This window comes from Protopterus annectens, chromosome 9.part0, assembly GCF_019279795.1.
Source record: "Protopterus annectens isolate FY-2018-M chromosome 9.part0, PAN1.0, whole genome shotgun sequence".
Taxonomy (NCBI): Eukaryota; Metazoa; Chordata; order Ceratodontiformes; family Protopteridae; genus Protopterus; species Protopterus annectens.
This window is the reverse complement of record NC_056743.1, coordinates 827958835-827979790: the sequence shown is the minus strand read 5'-3', so window position 1 is coordinate 827979790 and position 20956 is coordinate 827958835. Positions and strand designations below refer to the sequence as shown.

Below are 20956 nucleotides of genomic sequence, written 5' to 3'. Positions count from 1 at the left end.
AAAGACGGTAAAAATATGGTGTGCATCTTACAATTGCTCTTTACCATCACCAGTAACCAATGTGAACAAAGTAGCACAACTGGAAAAGTAACTGTAGTTGGTTTATAGTACAGACACCCTTTTCAAAAGTCATTCTTTACCATTTTATTCACAAATACACACATAGCCTGCAAAGTGGTAATTAGTGTGCTGGAATTCTTATTCTTGGCATCAGGGATTGCTTGCATAGCCACAGACTATTTTTGACTTTTCCAGGAATTAGTGAGCTGGAATTCTTATACTTGGCATCAGGGATTCCTTGCATAGCCACAAACTACTTTTGACTTTCCCAGGAATTAGTGAGCTGGAATTCTTATTCTTGGCATCAGGGATTGCTTGCATAGCCACAGACTACTTTTGACTTTCCCAGGAGATGTGTTGTTCACTCATTCCCAAGAGCGAATCCTGCTGCCAAGTACTTAGCAGGCTTGAATTCTTTACTGGGAGTCAGGGGTCTTGTGCACAGACTACTGTTGACCTTTCCAGGATAAAGAGTGGTTGCTCATTCCTGGCAGACCCTACTGTCAAATAATTAGTGGATTTGAATTCTTATACTTGGAATCAGGGATCTCTCCCAGATCACAGACTGCTGTTGACCCTGTCAGTATAAAGAATGCTTGTTCAGTCCCTGAGAGGTGGAAGAGCACTGCCAGGTACCTCATAGAGGACTCACTACCTCCATACGCAAGGGTAGTTCAGTAGAACAAAATGTGGCTGCTTTGGTGGGTAAAGGATCTGCCAATTTGAATGTCCTCAAGCATCACATAGAGAAAGCAAGCCTGTGCCAGTCCAACATACAACAATCTTCCTGATTCAGAGAAATAAAGCCTCACCTGTGACCTTGATTGCCCCATGTGGTACATTGAATAATGAATTGGCTTATAAACAGACCCGACAAAATAAGTGTGGCTAGTTCCAGCTCCTCCAAAAGACCTGTCACCAGTGAAGTGCCCTGGGTTCATTCCTTGGGCCACTACTCTTTGGCATCTATTTCTCAAAACTCAGAGCCAATGTAAATGGCTTATGGCCAATCAAGTTTGCAGATGACTGCAAACATGGAGCCATAATTTCTTTATTTAGTTATCCATTTTTGACCATATTAGTCCCACTTGGCTAGTAGCCTCTTTTCATGAGAGTCCAAATGTGGCATTTATACTACTAGGGGAAGTTTAAACAGGACATTGTGGAACTTCCCTTACTTTCTTTGACATCACTTCTGTTTCCTAGAATGGAGATGTCTGGGTGAAGAGACATTATGTTAGAAGGTAGCTTTTTGGTGAATAAAAAGCTTTTGGAAAACATGATGGAGAAAAGTGAGTTACAAGATTCTGTAGAGGATTTGGATGGAAAAAATGCATGCAGTTGATATGAGTAATGAGCAAAGGACTTGCAAGCAGGATGGTACAACTGAGCAACAAATCAGTTTAATATACAAATTCCATGCAAGTCTTTACAAAATCCCAGCTAGCTGTGCTGGCATCCGTGCCCTACTTCTCACTGCATAGCTGGCAGTAACTTACATTGTCACATCATGTTAAGATTTGTATGGAGACTGATGATAAATTATGACTAAAAGCAAATATTCTATATAAGGTAGACACACAAAGAGTGTATTTTATTGTGGGGAGGAGGAAACAACTGAATGTTTTTTGACTTGTAAAAGGTTTAGAAAGTTATGGTACAAGTTGCATACTGAATTTGTTTTAAGAATATAAAGCAGAGAAAGTTCATTGTTTATGATTCTGTATTGATATTATGAGGAACAAGTGATAATATGTTGAAATAATTGATAAAACAATTGTATGTTATACGGGTGATGTGGAATGAGATGTTAAATGAAATGTTTTATGGGGAATGGATTTCAGCAGATATATTAAGGAAGCAAGAGTATGGCTATGGAAAAAAGGAGAGGGTGTCAAATTTGGATGAATGATACGAAAAATGTAAATTTGTAAATGCTTTTAAATATAAATGTGTAAATATTTTATTTCTTTTATATGCAAATTTATGTAAAATGTTAATGAATAAAGAAATTCTACACTTTTTGATAGGTGCCATGGGAGCTTTTACATCCACCTAAGCTACCACCAACTTAAGCAGATGGGGTCACAGTTTAGTATCTCATCTCATCTGAAGAACAGCACATTCAGAAGTGCACCATCTCTCTCCCCTACGCTGTACTGTAGTGTCAGCAATACAGTCACATGGAGTGAGAGTCAAACCTGCAGCTTCCTGGTCTTCCAGGACCAAAGGCAGGTGTGCTAGTTGTTGAGTTAGTGACACCTCCAAGTTTCATCAACTCCCCTGAAGACACAAGGATCCTCCAAGAGGGCCTGCTGGTGTCATAAGCGCAGGCGAAAACTGAATGCCAAGAAATGTGTAATTATAGCCTTCAGCAATCAGGATACCCCTGTAACTATCACATTGACAATGTATCTCTGAAATTTGATCCTGTATTTAGGGATCTGGGAACCTGTGTCAACAGTGAATTATAATAGAGATGACATTTTCAGCTTCTACATGTATCAGGATACTGCACAGGGTAATATGGGAAAGGGTGAAGCAAGAAAGCTCTCATGGCTGGCCTTTACCTGTGGAGAATGATTCAACATGTTGAGTCACAAGACAGTTGATGGTAAACAAGCAGTTGGAAGAAAGAAACACAAAAAAAGTTTCTTGTTTTAGCATTACACCCCAATCCTGTCCCACTAGAATGGAATAAAGCCATTTAATTAATACCAAGTATGCTACATATAACTTGCATACTCACAGCTAACTACTAAGCTTCTTTTTTGATGTCACTTTACGGTCATTTAATTAACCTTACACAGAACATGGAGGATGAGCTGCATGATAAAAAAGGCAGCAATTAGAGATATTTCAAAAGTAATTTTTTACCTTAATGCATTCTGCTACTTAATACATTATTAAAACCACCATCCCATCCAACCTGAGAACACATTATTTTAAGGACTGATTTTTTGTGAAATGTGTAGAATGGATGTTATAAACACTATTTATAAACTGTTTTGACCATTATGTATTAAGCATGGGAAATTACTACCTGAGATGTAACCATAAGAGTTAGAGCCTAGCTTGGTTGCTTATGCCTATGTTATAACCTACCTCATCAATTCATGTGTTTTCATTTGCAGCTGCCATTGCTCCAAAAGATGAACTTTTCTATGGGTTTTTAAAACCATGGCTTGGTAAGTTGCCCATTATTTTAAGTGCATTTGTGTTTAGATTGCATTTTTCTTTTCACTTTTTATATTGGCTTTTAGTGATTTGTTGAGAGTTCACAAACCTAAATATCATCACATATTGTTTTAAGTTATATCTCTGTGCAGCTTGTAAATATGTGTACCAAGCTACATTCCCAGTGTTTCTGTTCTTTGAGAAAATTACCTGAATACCTTTTACAGTGTTGCATTGATGACCTTGATTAGAATACTATGCTGTATTTTTTTCTGTGCTTTGGTCTCACAATGTCTGCACAGTGCGTCTGTGACTAGAAAGGATATTTAGATATATACATACAGAGATAAGAGAAACAGATGGACATACAGAAAGAATACTTGCTGTGAAGCAATAAATGATGAATTGCAGTTTTTATTTTTTTTCTGATGGATACTTTCAAATAAGTTGTTTGTTTCATGATTGATTATAGCAATAACCCACGCCTGGGTGTGGGTAATGCAGGATTTAACCACAGTTGGCGTGGTCTTAAATCCACAGACAACCATGGTTAAATCCCGCATTACCCACACCCAGAAGTGGGTTATTGCTATTATACAATGACATTATTTAAGAAAAGAAATAATTACTTTTCTTAAATAATGGCATTGTATAATGCCTCTTTGCTGCCCTTCTGCAGCTGTCTGGTATTCCGCGGCAGTTCTGATGTACTGCGCATGCCTACGCAGTACATCAGAGCTGTGGGCAAAAGCAACGGAGAATGCAAGATCTCCGTTGCTTTTTACTGTTTCGCTATGTTAAATGGGTTTAACATAGCGAGACAGCTTTAAAATAAGCAACGGAGATCTCCGTTACTTATTTTAAAGCTGTCTCACTATGTTAAACCCATTTAATATAGCGATACAGGTTTTAAAAAACGGAGATCTGCGTTGCTTTTTTTAAACCTGTGTCGCTATGTTAAACTCTTTTAACATAGCGAGACAGTGTTTTATACTAACGGAAAAAGTCCGGGCGACCGGACCTTTTTCCGTTAGTATATTGAGGGATTTACAACGGGCACGCTGGTTGGGCTGACCAATCAGCGTGCACGTTTTAGAGGAAGAATTGTATAATTGTTTATTTTCTAAATGCATTGCAGACTTGGTTTGCAGTTTAATGTTACAGGGTTTGTACTTGTTTCCTACAGTGGTTTGAAATTCTCCTTTTGGTTTGATGATACTGTGATTGACTATAGGGTGATTCAGATCTGCAGACTCTACTAAAAGCAGAATTACTTTGTATTTCTTTGTTTTTGATTTATGTTTGCATTTTGGTATTTGTTAGAGTAGGTTTTGCATGTATGTGGCTGTGTGTCTACATCATGGTTTATATATGTTGATAACTTTGTTTTAGTTGTATCTTTGCTAACAATGTTAGACATCTGCTAGGTTATGATTGTGGACATATTCGTTTACCATAATTATTTAGTTTTATTTCTTTAATTTAAAGTCTTATGAAAGCTCAAGACAGGGACAGCTATTTCAAACAAGCCATACAAAAGGAGCTAATAATGCCTGTTGTTTAAATATCCATAAATCTGAACAGTATGCAAAACAAAAAAAATATATATGCATACCTTTAAGTATTACAGGGCAAATATTTCACGCAAGAAAAAAGTGTGGGTGTGACATGTGGACTGCTGTGGCATAACATCATAACTCCAAAGGAGGGCAGTGTGAGGGGGGAAGAATATACATGAGTACCAAAGTGGTAAGTCAGTCAAGGTAGAAGTACAAGGAAAGGCAGTCAAAAGCAAGCAGTTACTGGGAGGATCGAAACTATAGTGGATTAAGAATCCGTTAACAGGCCTCAATCAATGTAAACTATGTTCAACTAAGTAAAACAGACAGAATTAAAGAAGGAAAACATTTGAAAAGGAAGAAAAAGAGTCAGCGGAAAGGAGACAGGCTAATATGTGCCAAGTGATCAAGATGTGACATGGCACTGTGGGTTAGGGCTTTGTGGGGTGCAGACGATTGCACTGGAAGTAGGAAGTACAGGACACTGGCAGCGGAGGAAGATCAGATCACAAGGGTGATAGGCAAGCTGCTAGGTTGTATCAGTACATTGTAGGCAGGTAGATAGGGAGTTAACAAGACATTGGTGGCTATAGTATTAGGAGCAAAAGGACGAACATGAAGATTGCAGAGGGTGACAGAAGGAGGAGAAAGGCACAGGAATGTGACTAGAAAGGAACAGAACTAGACTAAAAGTGGAAAGGTAGAGAAGTTAGATAAGCAAGCCAGGAGACAGCAAGAAAGAAGAGGAGAGACTGATATGAAGTGTCATGTGGGACTAAAGAGGAAGATGAGGATTGAAACATGGAAGTGAGTATGAAGGAAGTGTTTGTGATAGGGGCATACAGAAAGAAACATCAGGATGGCATGTCTGACAATTACATAGTTTTTATATATATATATATATATATATATATATATGTATATATATAAAATGTTCATATATCTGCTTTAGCTGCATACTTGTGGATATTGTCAGAGATCTACTACATTTTGTTTTTCTTTGAATGAAGTGTACCTATTGTGCTCCACATGAAATAATAAAGAAATAATACAAATTATGATGGAGGTATGGATTTAGCAGGGAAGCTTTTGCAAGTACAGTAAAATGCTGCTGAAGCCATGCACTGTTTAAAATAACATCATTTTATTAAAGAAACACCACAGAACCGTGGGATTATTTCTACCCACAGAAAAAGAAACACTAAAAAAACACTGAACTTTTAATAAAAGGATCTAAGTTCTAATTTCAGAACTCTCAACAGAAAACCAGCACCATGAAGCTGTATAGTAAGCAAGCGTTTGAGTAATTTAGAGGGCATTTCATATGTATTTCACTTCCTGGGTCACCACATTAAACAGCTCCTCACACCTTCTACATCAAGCCATCACATCAGTGCAACATTAATCTGAAGGTAGAAAATTAGAATATACATCCAGAGCTTATAGCAAGAAGACTTAGTTACAAAATGTGCATTTGGGCACATGCTCTAGTGTTTTTCTCACATGCACACCACCAAAATGCCTGCTATGAAATCTGGCTATATATATAAACCAGTCAGTTTCAAGTCTCCTTTTTAATTCAGTTTCAAGTCTCCTTTTTAATTCAAAGAGCAAGCACTGTTGTTTGCAATAAAGTATTGTCAAAAATGTAAACAGCAACTTTGCAAACACATTTCAAAACTTCAGTTGTTGTTGTGTCTTTCGGCTTATCCCAGGTAGGGGTCGCCACAGCTGAACTCCGTCCGCTAATGTTTGGTAGGGGATTTTTATGTGCCGAGTTACCAGCCCTGATGCACAACCTTCAACGAAGGCATGCCCATTCACACATGCCTCCACACAGAAGACGCTCTAGCTGAGAATAGAACGCAACAACGTCTTGCTGTGAGGTGACAACTCAAAATAAACAGTGTAACAGTTAATTATGTGTACAGGACTGCAGTCATAAGACTGCATACATATTTACTCACATCATGAAATCCAAACACAGTGACACTTCTAAACCATAAAGAAAACACGTCAAAGATGACATCTTTGCTCAGACTAGCAAAACCATTTCAGATCATGTCAGTCACCTTGCTGGACAGGGGTCCAAGGAAGTAAATATTGTGGGAAGAAATAGCCAGGGAATTGTTATGGCTAGGCTTGTATAGGCCCTAGGGTTGATAGCCTAGTACCAACCTAAGATCCTATGAAAGAAGAAGGAATGGAAATCAAACCAGAAGTGCATAAAAATCGTTAAGCAACTTAAAGTACCAAAAAAAAAAAAAAAACAAAAGAATTTAAAGAATGTGACCACAAGAAAAAGAACGAGAGTTGGAAAGCCCACAATTATAGTGGCAAGTACACAGAACTCGTGGAACAGCCATATTTTGATCAAGATTTGATGCATGAATGGCTAAGGACATGAAAGGCTAATTATAGGTGCTCAAAATAACAGACTGCATATATGTTGACTTACAAAGTCTATAGAGAAAGCGGGAGACAGAGACAAATGTTAGTTCAGTACTTCAGAATTAGAAACAATGGCACATCTTGTTGGTTGTGATATATTCATGGCTGAGGATCTGTACACTGAAAGGCACAATAATGTGACAAAACTGCTGCATTTAGCACTTTACAAACATTACAACATATGGGTAGCCGAGAACCGCTTGAAACATCACCACAAAGATTAAATGAAGAAGTTCTAATCACATGGGATCATCCAATGCCAACAGTTAAGAAAGTAGAGCCAAGAAAACAAGATGTAGTCAAAGAAAACAGGATCAAAATAATATTAATCATTGAAACAGCTATACCTGGAGATTATAGGGTCCTGCACACTGAGACATAAAGTCATAAAATGCCATTATATGCAAGCAAAAACTAGAATAATATAGAATAAAGATACCCAGATATTGCATTAGTTGTTGTAGAAGTAAAAGGGATAATAAAAACAATTTTCAAGTGCACTTAAATATGCTACTAATGCATGTAAGCCCATATGAACCGTAGAAAGAGGCAATTCTGAGTACACACCATGGGTGCTGAAAAGAACACTGTTGTCAACATCAAAGACTAAAGCACTACTAATTTCCTAAACTTTAATCATATCCTGCCTCAGTAATGGAGACTGTGGTATGGACATAGTAGGAGAAATCCAAAACATTTGGAGAAATTAAAAATAAAGGACCCATTCGAGAAAGTTGATGCCTAGTATGACCTGGGCCTCAAGCAATCTACAACTGCAGACTTCCCATAGACTGCAGAGCAGTGCAGATAAAAGTATGATAACCTCAGGCAGAACCAGCCAGGACTGTGGTTGGAGTGGGAAGTAGAAGTGCAAACAGAATGCCCAATGATGTAGTGCTTGTTTTTGTAATGATTTGTTCCTGCTAAATACATGCCAATCCATCCAGTGGTTGCACTGCGTGCTCTTCGTGCTCTTTCATCTCATCAAGATACATGCCCAAACCAAGTGGTCTGTCATACAGAGAGTGAAACCAAGTGGTCTGTCATACAGAGAGTGAAACCAAGTGGTCTGTCATACAGAGAGTGAAACCAAGTGGTCTGTCATACAGAGAGTGAAACCAAGTGGTCTGTCATACAGAGAGTGAAACCAACTGGTCTGTCATACCGAGAGTGAAAAAGCTGACAGTAGGGCATGGCATGTACAACTGCATTCTGCTATATATTTGACTTTATTTTAATGATATGTCACACTTATAGCAATTCCCATATTGGGAATCCACTATATGGGTCCACCTGATGAAGAAAAAGAAGAAGAAGAGGAGGAGGACCAGCTGCCTTTAGCACAGCCTCCTGCCAATGTAGTAGATGGCGGGTCTAATGCTGGAGATGTGTCTGCCTTGCCAGAGTGGGTAAAGGACACTGTCAGATGAATAGCCAAGTTTACAAACAAGTGACTCAGCCACAGCTGCAGTAGCTGGATGAGGATGCACTGGATTGTCAGGCCACCCCAAGTCCCTCCTGGAGTGGATGGCAGACTTATTCAACCAGCTGCAGACTCATTCAGCCAGCGGGTCACTAATTGGTGATCTGGCCACTACCACCAGCTATGCTAGAACAATACATAATTATAGTTCTGGGAAAGTTACACTCTGGGCTAACCTTACAGCCCCACCTACAGCCAAAAACACATGCTACCCACTGCTTGGTGTGACCCTCTTTCTACTGTATCATGCCCATACATTGTGTGCAGTCCTACCTTCCCCATCACTATTTGTCCACCATCTGCACATTTGTGCCCATTCCTTGTTATGCCATCATCATGTGTACGTAGCCACCCCTTGTTTATATGTATTATTTTAAGTATGACTGTTTACCCATGCAAACAATTCTATAGCCAGGTTTCCCTTGATCCCTCTTCTCTTTATATTGAAAAAAGTAATTCTGCCCTACAGCAAAAATAAAAGTTATCCTTACTTACTGGTCCCCTATCTTGTATTCTTCTATGTGTTCCCCTTGTATGTTTCCCTTGCCATGCTCATATCCCCTTTACTACTATTTTTGTGCTGTTAGTTATATGATTTTGGTCATCCAAACATGTATATTGAAATGCTGTACTTGAAAGTTATTATGCTTTCTGGAGCAGAGAACCGCAACATGCATATATTACACTAACAGGACTACTGCAATAACCCTTATTTATCACTGTCATATTCTGGAGTTCATACAGTTTTATACTGCGAGAGCTCATCCCAAGGTACATTACTCTGTGCTCTACATGCTGCCATTGCAAACTGTGAAATTCATGCAGTTTGCTGCAGGTGGTCCATTAGAGCACAGCTCAGTAGGTCTGAGCTGAACATGAATGACTGCTAGTCAGTTATATATACAAGATAATTAGTATTTTTTGCACTATGTCTTTCCAGATTCTGTCTTTTCAGGGCATTAAATCTGAGTCCATGGTGGTCTAGTGGTTAAGACACAACACTCTCACAACAATGGCCTGGATCCAACTTCTGATCAGAGAAGCTTTGATGTATTTCTCCATCTGCATAAGGGCAGGCCTACTACAGACTGATTAATCTGACTAGTCTCATATTTAAAGCCATGGAAAGAATTGTAATAGAAATGATTACTAATGACATTGGAAACCTCTGGAAACTGGATCCAACCCAGTTCAATTTTGTCAAGGAAAGATCATTCCTACTTAACCTGGTGGACTTCTTCAAGAAGGTCAGAAAGGCAATCTGCCTGTCTCTCTTTCCCATTTACACACCATGTGGTACATTGAGCAATGAGCACCTTTCAGCACTTGTTGTTTCTGTAACATTTACGAGTATTAAGAGCTCAGGTTGCTAGCCCAAGGCCCAACCCTCCTTGGAGGGTGCACCACTCACATTCGCATGCACACACTCACACATTTGGACAATTTAGAGTGTACAATCCACCTACTGCATGTCTTTGGAATGTGGGAAGATACTTCAGTGCCTGGAGGAAACACACGTGAATGCAGGGAGGACATGCAGACTCTGCACAGAAGGCACACCAGCTGAGAATTGAACTGGAGAACCTCTTGCTGTAAGGTGACAATGCTAACAGCTACACCACTGTGCTGCCCCACCAAGGTGGTGGACAAGGGCAAAGTAGTGTATGCTGCCTATCTTGACCTGGCCAATTTGATGCAATATGCTACTCGGACATTGTAAACAAACTCAGGGAATTGGGCATAAACCTCTATGTTACACACTGGGTTGCCAGCTGGCTCTCAGGACCCATGAAGTTAGGATATGAGTCTCCACTTCTACAAAAGACATGCCCATTGCAGAGCCCCCCCCCCCCCCCAGGGCTTATTGATGGGTCCTTTCCTTTTTGGCCTCTACTTCTTGGAAGTTAAGGCTAACATTAAGGGCCACTAGCTGACCTTGTTTGCAGATTATTGCAAACTGGGAGCAGTCATAGAAGCCAGCCAAGAAACTAATATTCTCCGAGAAGGGCTAAAACAGACAAATAAATGGTGCCATAGACACAGTTTAAAACTCAATACCAAGAATTGCATAATAGTACCATTTGGGAAGTCAGCTACCTCAGAACTACCATATTGATAACATATGTAGACAGTAACCTGACTTTTGACCAACATGTGTCTAAGGTAGAAATCATCTACATTCTCAACTTATAAGCAAGGTTATGGCATCGTGGTTCATGGAAGTCATCGTTCCACTCTACTCATCCCTCATTAGACCTATTATTGAGTACAATGCCCCCTACTGTATGTACCTGACCAGGCACACGCAACAAGTGGAACATCCACCAAGGTTCTCACAAAGAAGAATACAGGGCATTAACAACATGTCCCATGTAGATTACCTCAGAACCATATCCCTATACTCTGTCCCCTACAGACTGCTAAGGGGTGTTCTAGGTCTAGCACATAAGGTATCCGAGGATCCTGCTCTGATGGTCCTCTTCCATATATGCAAAACAAATAGCATCAGAACTACATGATTCAGGGACTTAAACCTTTCTTGCAACATAAATAGGACATGTTGGATGGACAGGTCTGTGTCTCAGAGAATGCCCCTTCTCTGGAACAAGCTTCTCATCCATGTGAAGTGGAGTTCTTCCCTGACATTGTTCAATCACAATATGGCCCATTGGATGGGAAATCAGAAATTCACCCCTGGTCTGTCAGCTGTGATGTTAATGGATATAGAGAACCTGTAAACGTTTGACAAACCATGCCATAATTTACACATAACCCTAAAAATAAAGGCCATTATGGTTGTAACACTAATATATACCTAAGAACCTATATGTTTTTGGTATTCTGTGTTCTACTACAGCTTTTTACACTGGTAAAATAGTTTAATTTATTTTCTATTTTTATTATATTTTTTGTAATTTGCACATAACTATCCGTTTTAGGACAGCGTCCCTTGTGTGGAAATGGTCTTCCACAGGATCTACAGACAGACATTTTACTTCCCATGTTATTTGTAGCATTCTTCATACCATATGACACATTCAGTTTTTTTCCATCACATTCATCTTTCAACAGATCATTGTCACTTCCTGTTCTGTTTATATTTTTTATATCTTGTACCCTTCTGTCTTTGCTGCCATCACTAGTGATCTCATTAAGGATGTTTTCTAATGTTAAACTTGGTTCAGACATTCTCTTTCTGAAGTGCAGATGTGAAGTTTTTGTATCATAATTCCTGTGTCAGTGTCTGAGAACTCACAGATGTTTCTAGTTATCCTAGTCTTACATAATACATATGAGTGTTGTGTCCTTTCTCTACTGCAATTTTGAACTTACAAATGTCAAATTTCATATTTTTTCTGCAGCTGAAAACATTTTTTTAACCTTTCCTGCACATTATATAAATTTGTCATAACATATGGTATAGTTTGATGTATCTAATATAAACATTTTCTCCATTCAAATGTAGTAGCAGTGTTTTTTTTCAATTTTTCACCTGTTTTATTCTTATTGATGAGATGCATTTGTTAAACCTTGCAACCCAGGTTTCCATCATGTCCCTATGCTATCTGTGACAAAGAAACAATTAAAAATAGGTAACTTTTTATCTCTTCATAGGAGATTACTACAAGCTTACCCAATACAAGTCAATTTTACACAATATATGGCCCCTACAGGCAAGAGGATGGCATGGATTTGTGCCTGTGCATTGAGTATCATACAGATTGCCTCTGTCCATAAGGGATATAGGCACTATCCCAGGTGTGAATTTGTGAATTCCCATCCATTGATCCAAACTGCATTTGAAGAGGCCCAGTGAAGTGCACTGCTTAATGTGAATAGGAAGCCTGTTCCTAAGAAGGGGCAATCTCTGACACACACATCTGTCTCTTCAGTGGGTCTATATCATATGAGCAAATCGCACAAATTGCGAACGCTCATAATAACGAACATACCGGACCTCAAAGTGCTTTTTCTGAGGAAGTTCGAGGTCTGGTACATTCGATATTATGAGCGTTCACAATTTGTGCGATTTGCTCATATGATATAGACCCTCTCCAGTATGTCTGAGCCGCTGACTAAGTTTAGATCCCTAGAGTGGGTGACCCTCATGCTGTTTGCTTCCAGATGTGTAGCAGCTCCATCAGGGCTAGATTTGGGGGTGCCTTGTAAATCAGGCATAGGTCACCTTTTAATAGTCTGTAGGACACAGAGTAAAGGCATAGGGCTTTTATTCTATCCGCATAGTTCATGTTGTTTCCACCCTGTATTCCCTTTGTGAGAAACCTCTGAGGCCACTTCAGCTGCTGTAAATGCCTGGCCAAATTCATGCTAAATGGTGCATTGTACTCAATAATTGGTCTAATAATAGCTGAGTACAGTGGTACTATAATTTCCTTAGGTCTGGATGCCATACATTTACTGATAAGTTGTCCCACATAAAATGATTTCTTCACCACTGTGGACACATGGTGGTCAGAGTTCAGGCTACTATCTATCTGCGTGCCTAGTCTCACCTTTGTGTCCCAATTTAATGGGTGTGCTGTTGAGTTTGTATTTTACATGGGTATTTAACATCCCAAAGGGCATCATAATGTATTTTTTGCATTTAGTTTTAGGCCATGGTTCTGGCACCAATCATTTGTCTGATCTGGACCATCCTGAAGGATGTCTACATCACTGGAGATTAAATGATTGCCCCAAGCTTGCAGTCATTGGCAAACATTGTCATCCAGAGGCCTTCAACATTTGCCTTGACTTCAGAGAAGTATATTCCAAGCAGGGGTGGTCCCAGTACTGACCCCTCTGGCTAACCACTAGTAACTGGCCTGTTACTGGATCTGGATTCACTTACTTTAATCACATGTCCAGTCCATGAGACAATTGCCTATCCATCTTGTGACATAGGGATCTATGCCCAGTTTTGTGAGTTTATTTATAATATATGAGTGGAGAATTGTATCAGATGTGTTGGCCAGGTCGAGGTAGGTGGTATGTACTGTTTTATTCTCATCCATGGCCTGACATTTTCAAAGAAATCTACCAGGTTCAGTAGGCATGACCTGCCCTTGACAAAGCCAAACCAGGCCAGTTCCAGTGTTTGGGACTCTCCTGTGTCATTATTTATCAGGGTCATGATTATTCTTTCCGTGGCCTTACATATAAAACTTGACAGACTTATGAGTCTGTAATTTTCTGGGTCAGTAAATGGTCCCCATTTATGCAGAGGAATGACTGTTGCTGTCCTCCACTCTGTTGGGACAAAGCCAGCCCGGAGGCTGTGGTTAAATAGAAATCCTAATGGACCTGATATGTCCTGATTTAAGTTGTTTAAGAGGCACCTGGTATATTGTCAGGCCCCACTGAAGCTGTGTTTTTTGCTTTAAAGAACGCATTGGCAACCTGTACTTTTGTGATAATTGGCAGTGAAGTGGTGGAGGATATTTTTGAGGGGAGAACTGTGGGTGATAGGGAGGTGAAATCTGAGCTGAGTTTGTTGGCTAGCAAATTTGCTGTGTCTTCCAGTTGAGTATAGGTGATGCCATCTACAACTAATTCTGCACATTGGTGAAACGAACACAAAGGCAAGCTTACCGTTATTACTTCACACACAATCCTTTAATGTTAGCGCTTTCATTGAGGCCAATACCTCAACTTCTTCTTCAGACAACTCAACAATACAAGACAGACTTTTTATACCATATCCAATTAAGCAATCAATTCAAAAGATTCGCATTTAAAGGTACCTTGACTAAAAAAGCCTATATGCGAATAGAATTCTTATAAAATCATTCCTAGTTTTATAATATATAAATATATATATAATGTAACTATACTCTCTAAACAATGTTTAAAAATATTTGAGGTTCTCTAGGATGTTTAAAATAATGGCATTATACCATAAAAATACCATTACAAATGGTGCAAAGCAAGTGGACAAAAAATATTGTACATTCATAAACATGCAGATTTTAGATAGATATAAATATCACAAAAACTATTATACATATGTATCTATTACTTACCTAATTAATGCCTTTAATTTCAAAATACTAACCATATTGAAATAACTAAACTTCCCATGAGTTTTATGCTGTTTAAATTAACATTTGTCTGGTGCTCATCATGATTTTCATGTTTCCTCATTATCGTATTGCAAGTTTTTTGCTATCCTGTCTAAAGAATTGTTTTCTTCATGCTTGATAATGTTGCCTCCTATCCTGTGCAACAGGCAGAACAGTGAAATAATGCAGATCACATTGTGGCACAAATTGAACAAGCACACTGTGAGTACAAAATAATGTTGCTGAGGCCACTCAGCATTTAGAAGAACATTGTCTGTTACAAAGTCTGCTAGAGAGTTATGTGATTATTTGTACTAGCTTAAAAAACAGACTAAAAATGGTGAAACCCTTTTTCAAACAGATTTCTCAGTTCTGACTTCCAGCCTCTCCACTGTCAACTACCAGTGAGAAGCTGCATATTAATACTTACATAAACAACTTATATGGGTTTCCTATTATTTAGATTCATTTATCATATATAACCCTCCATGTAATCTAGTATATAATTTGTAACACTACTTCACAAGAAGTTCTGATCCTTGATTAACTAGCCTCTTCTGTTTGCACGTTTGTTTGTCTTTTCGGCTTTTCCCAGTTAGGGGTCGCCACAGCGGAACTCCTGTCCACTAATGATTGGTAGTAGATTTTTATGGTGCCGAGTTGCCAGCCCGATGCCCAAACTTCAGTGAAGGCACGCCCATTCACGCATGTCTTTCAGAGGCCACTCGACTGCGGGGAGGACATGCAGACTCCACACAGAAGGCACTCCAGCCGAGAATCGAATAGGAGAACCTCTTGCTGTGAGGCAACAACGCTACCGCTGTACCACTGCAGCTTCTTAGCTTTAGTATAGTATAAATAAACAAGATAAGTTTTCTTTTTGCTTTGATTTAATTTAAATGTTTATTGTCATCATATTTTGTTTGCCTACTGAAGTTCTACATTTCATGTTTTCACATTTGTTATTTTGTACAAGATAAAATCTCTAAATAAAGGTATTTGAGAAGCAGATGCAGACTTTAATTCAGGGAACATTTCATTTGCATTTCACTTCCTGAATAGTCTCATGTGTCAGGCACTTTTACCACCTAAATCAACTAATTGTTTCAGTGTAATGTTATTAGGGAAAGTAGACCTGATTTACAACATCTGCATTTGGAAGATCATCCATTGACTAAGCCACAGCCAAATAGTCAGACCAAATAATTTTTATGGAGTGTGGTGACCATAATCTAACTGACTAGATTCTTTCTTGATGGTTTTTATAAATGACTTCAGGGCATTGCCTGGGAGATCAGAGAAGACATGCCAGAGTTTTAGCAGCTAACAGAAGCTGAGCATAGATGAGAAAAGGCAGAACTTCAGATGTGATGCAGATGAAAGAAACAGCTGAGGAGAAGTGGGTAGGAGAACAAACCCATGCTGAGTAGGAAGGACTACAGCACTGTGGCAGTTGAGAAGGAGGAGGGAGGAGCAAGTGGTCAGCTAGTCATCACCAGAGACTTGAATCCCAAAGAATGCCAGCTAGGTAGAAAAGTCAAAATGGAGTGGATGAGTGACAGGAAGGAGGAGGGGATTAGTGATCACTGGGAACCCAATCACTGAGACTTTTACAGCACTATTTACTTTCATCAGAGTCAATATGGGATTTTATTTTTCTATGCAAGTCTTCTCCTGCCTTTTACAAGGCTGTGGAAACTCACTTTATTGGAGTTTTTTTCTGTTTTCCCTAGTAGCATATTGGACTTCATTGAGTGACAGCTCAGTCAGTCAATCAGGAACTGATTGTTTTGCTTTAAAAACTGATCTGCTTCCATGAGGAAGTTAATGAGAGTTTTGTAGCACTATTTACATCAACTGGAATTAATCTAGAGGTTTGTTTTTCTTTGTGAATTCTCTCTTCCCTTTTTCAGTTTTGTGATAACTAACCTTTTTGTTGTTGTTTTTTTTTTCTATTTTCCCTGGTGGCATACCTCTCAACCTGTTAGAGCAAGAAATCTGGACAAAGCCATAAAAAATGGGGGGACAAAGGCCGAGCATTTGGGACAATTTTTAAATATTACTCTTACAAACTTAAAAAGTTGATAGAATAACAGGTTTTGCATTAGTATACATTTTCTGAATAGTATGAAGTATGAAACTCAAATGTCTGTCATTATTTCCTGACTTCAATCTTAAATGATTTGTCAGAAAAATCATAATTTTATGAAAAATGGACCAAAATATGTGTCAAAAATCTGGACATTCTGCAAAAATCTGTACATGAGAGCTATGCCTGGTGGCATAAACAAAACAGTCCTGGTGGACTAGGTTGATAGACAGTTCAGCCAGCTAGTCAGAAGCTGTTTTTTTTTAAATGGGTCTGTTTTGTGTGTTTTTCTGTAATACCCAGAGACTGGTAGAATGATAATTGTACTACACACAAGGCTTGCTCCAATTTAAATTAATGTCAGTAAGTTAACTTTACATTTGACCTTACAATATAACTTGCTAAGGCAGATGTACTGTTTTACAGTCAATATTAAACTTTTATGTGAATTTTTTTCAGTGAAGATCAGCTTTTTGTTATTTTTTTGTAGGTTGGCTTTAGTTTTTATGAATATTTCTTTCAATCAAATAATGGCTCCTTTTTGAAATCTAAAGGACTCTTTTAATTGTTATGTATTGGAGGACTTGAATACCTCACTAAATATTGCTGCTGTGTGGCTTACATTAAGTTTTTATCTCCTGATATTTTACTTTGTGATAATTGTATTAAAATAAAGACATTAGCACATTTATTGGGAAGCAATGACCAACTGAACAGTGTCTTTGGTCAAAGCCAGATAAGAGGTAAAAATAGCCGTGCAGGCAAAGGATCACCGCAAAGCCTTTTTAGAAGACTTACATTAAAATGACAGAAACCATGCCCAGCACTGCGCAGATATAATAATAAATTATATCACATACACAGACCCAAGGGAAGGAGCCAGTTATCATACACATTAAGCTCAAACTTCACCCCTATCCAGTATTCTCAGATTGCATACCCACACATCAACAGACCCACTTCTATCAGACCGGTTATACAGCCAGAAGTCCAATGGCATCATAAACACTCACTGAAGGATCTCAATCTCTTTTGCAAAATAAACAGAACATGTTGGAGGGATGTTTGTATCACAGTGACTATATCACTTTTGTGGAACTGTCTTCCACTCTCATCATCATCTACTTTCAGCTGTTCCCGTTAAGGGTCTCCACAGCGGATCACCTGTTTCCATTTCTTCCTGTCCTCTGCATCTTGCTGTCTCACACCAACCACCTGCTTGTCCTCTCTCACCACATCCATAAACCTTATCTTAGGCCTTCCTCTTTTCCTGTTACCTGGTAGCTTCATCCTTAACATCTTTTTCCCAATATACTCCGCATCCCTCCTCAGCACATATCCAAACCAACATAATCTTGCCTCTCTGGCGTTGTCTCCAAACCTTCCAACCTGGGCTGACCCTCTAATATACTTATTCCTAATCCTGTCTACCCTCGTCACACCCAGTGCAAATCTTAACATCTTCAACTCTGCCACATCCAGCTCAAACGCCTGCCTTTTTGTCAATGCCACTGTCTCCAACCCATATAACATAGCTGGTCTCACTACTGTCTTGTAGACCTTCCCTTTCACTCTTACAGGTACTCGTCTGTCACAAATCACTCCTGACACTCTTCTCCACCCATTCCACCCTGCCTGTACTCTCTTCTTCACCTCTCTTCCACACTCGCCATTACTCTGAACTGTTGATCCCAAGTATTTAAACTCATCCACCTTCGCCAACTCTACTCCCTGCATCCTCACCATTCCTCTATCCTCCCTGTCATTCACACACATATATTCTGTCTTAGTCCTGCTGACCTTCATTCCTCTCCTCTCTAGAGCATATATCCACCTCTCCAGGGTCTCCTCAACCTGTTCCCTACTCTCACTACATATCACAATGTCATCTGCAAACATCATATTCCACAGGGACTCCTGTCTGATCTCGTTTGTCAACCTATCCGTCACCACTGCAAATAAGAAAGGGCTCAGAGCTGATCCTTGATGTAATCCCACCTCCACCTTAAATGCATCTGTCACTCCCACTGCAGACTTCACCACTGTCACACTACCCTCGTACATATCCTGTACCACTGTTACATACTTCTCTGCCACTCCCGACTTCCTCATACAATACCACAACTCCTCTCTAGGCACCCTGTCATATGCTTTCTCCAAGTCTACAAAAACACAATGCAACTCCTTCTGACATTCTCTGTACTTCTCCATCAACACTCTCAGAGCAAACATCGCATTTGTAGTGCTCTTTCCTGGCATGAAACCATACTGCTGTTCACTAATCATCACATCCCTTTTTAACCTAGCTTCCACTACTCTTTCCCATAACTTCATGCTGTGACTGATCAATTTAATCCCTCTGTAGTTACTTCAGCTCTGCACATCACCCTTATTCTTAAAAATCGGTAACAAAACACTTTTTCTCCATTCCTCAGGCATCCTCTTACTTTCCAAGATTTCATTAAACAATCTGGTTAAAAAGTCCACTGCCATTTCACCTAAACACCTCCATGCTTCCACAGGTATGTCATCTGGGCCAACAGCCTTTCCATTTTTCATTCTCTTCATAGCTATCCTTACTAATCCATTGTACTTCATGATTCACTATCCCTACATCATCCAACCTTCACTCCCTCTCATTCTCCTCATTCATCAACCCCTCAAAGTACTCTTTCCATCTCCTCAACACACTCTCCTCGCTTGTATGTTTCCCTCATTATCCTTTATCACCTTTACCTGCTGCACACCTTTCGTAGCTCGGTCCCTCTGTCTAGCCAATCAGTACAGGTCCTTTTCTCCCTCCTTAGTGTTCAACCTTTCATACAACTCTTTATATGCCTTATCCTTAGCCTTTGCCACCTCTCTCTTTGCCGTGCACCTCATCTCCTTATACTCCTGTCTACTGTCTTCATCTCTCTGACAATCCCACTTCTTCTTTGCCAACCTCTTTGCCTGTATACTCTTCTGTACTTCCTTATTCCACCACCATGTCTCCTTGTCGTCCTTACTCTGTCCCAGTGTGATACCAAGCACCTTTTTAGCCGTCTCCCTCTCTGCTGTAGTTACCCAGCTATTTGGTAACTCTTCACTGCCACCCAGTGCCTGTCTTAACTCATCCCTGAACTCCACCTCACAATTACCCTTTTTCAATTTCCACCATTTGATCCTTGGTGCTGCCCTCACACTCCTCCTCCTCTTCTTGATCACCAACGTCATCTTACAAAACACCATCCTATGATGCCTAACTACACTTTCTCCGGCCACCACTTTACAGTCTCCAATCTCCTTCAAACTGGCCCTCCTACATAAGATATAATCCACCTGTGTGCATCTTCCTCCACTCTTGTATGTCACGCTATGCTCCTCCCTCTTGTTAAAATATGTATTCATCACAGCCATATCCATCCTTTTCGCAAAATCCACTACCATCTGAACTTCTGCATTCCTTTAACATCATACCTACCCATCACTTCCTCATCCCCACTGTTCCCTTCACCAACATGCCCATTTAAATCTGCTCCAATCACCACTCTCTCACCCTTGGGTACAGTCATCACCACTTCATCCAATTCAGTCCAAAATTTGTCTTTCTCATCCATTGCACACCCAACTTGTGGAGCATATGCACTAACAACATTAATCATTACACCATCAATTTCCAGCTTCATAAACATCACTCTATCCGACACCCTTTTCACCTTCAAAACACTCTTTGCATACTGTTCTTTCAGAGTAACTCCTACGCCATTTCTTCTCCCATCCACACCATGATAAAACAATTTGAACCCCACCTCCGATATACCTAGCCTTACTCCCTTTCCATCTGGTCTCTTGCACACACAATATACCAACCTTCCTTCCGTCCATCATATCAGCTAGCTCTCTCCCTATACCAGTCATACTGCCAACATTCAAAGTTCCGACCCTCACTACCACAGTCCTAGCCTTTCTCCTCTCTTCCTGCCTTCGGCCATGCCTTCTGCCTCTTCTCCTCCTTTGGCCAACAGTAGCCCAATTTCTGCCAGCACCCTGTTGGCTAACAGTACTGGTGGTGGTCGTTGTTAACCCGGGCCTC

General features: G+C 39.7%; 1 protein-coding gene across 1 annotated transcript in view; it reads left to right on the top strand.

The window, feature by feature from the left end:
• LOC122811571 (cytochrome P450 4F22) overlaps positions 1–20956 on the top strand; it is a 363310-nt gene that overhangs the window by 190667 nt on the left and 151687 nt on the right. Inside the window, exon 4 of the mRNA XM_044083496.1 lies at positions 3195–3248. Within this exon, the coding sequence (XP_043939431.1) occupies positions 3195–3248 (54 nt within the window). The remainder of the gene's footprint in view (positions 1–3194; positions 3249–20956) is intronic.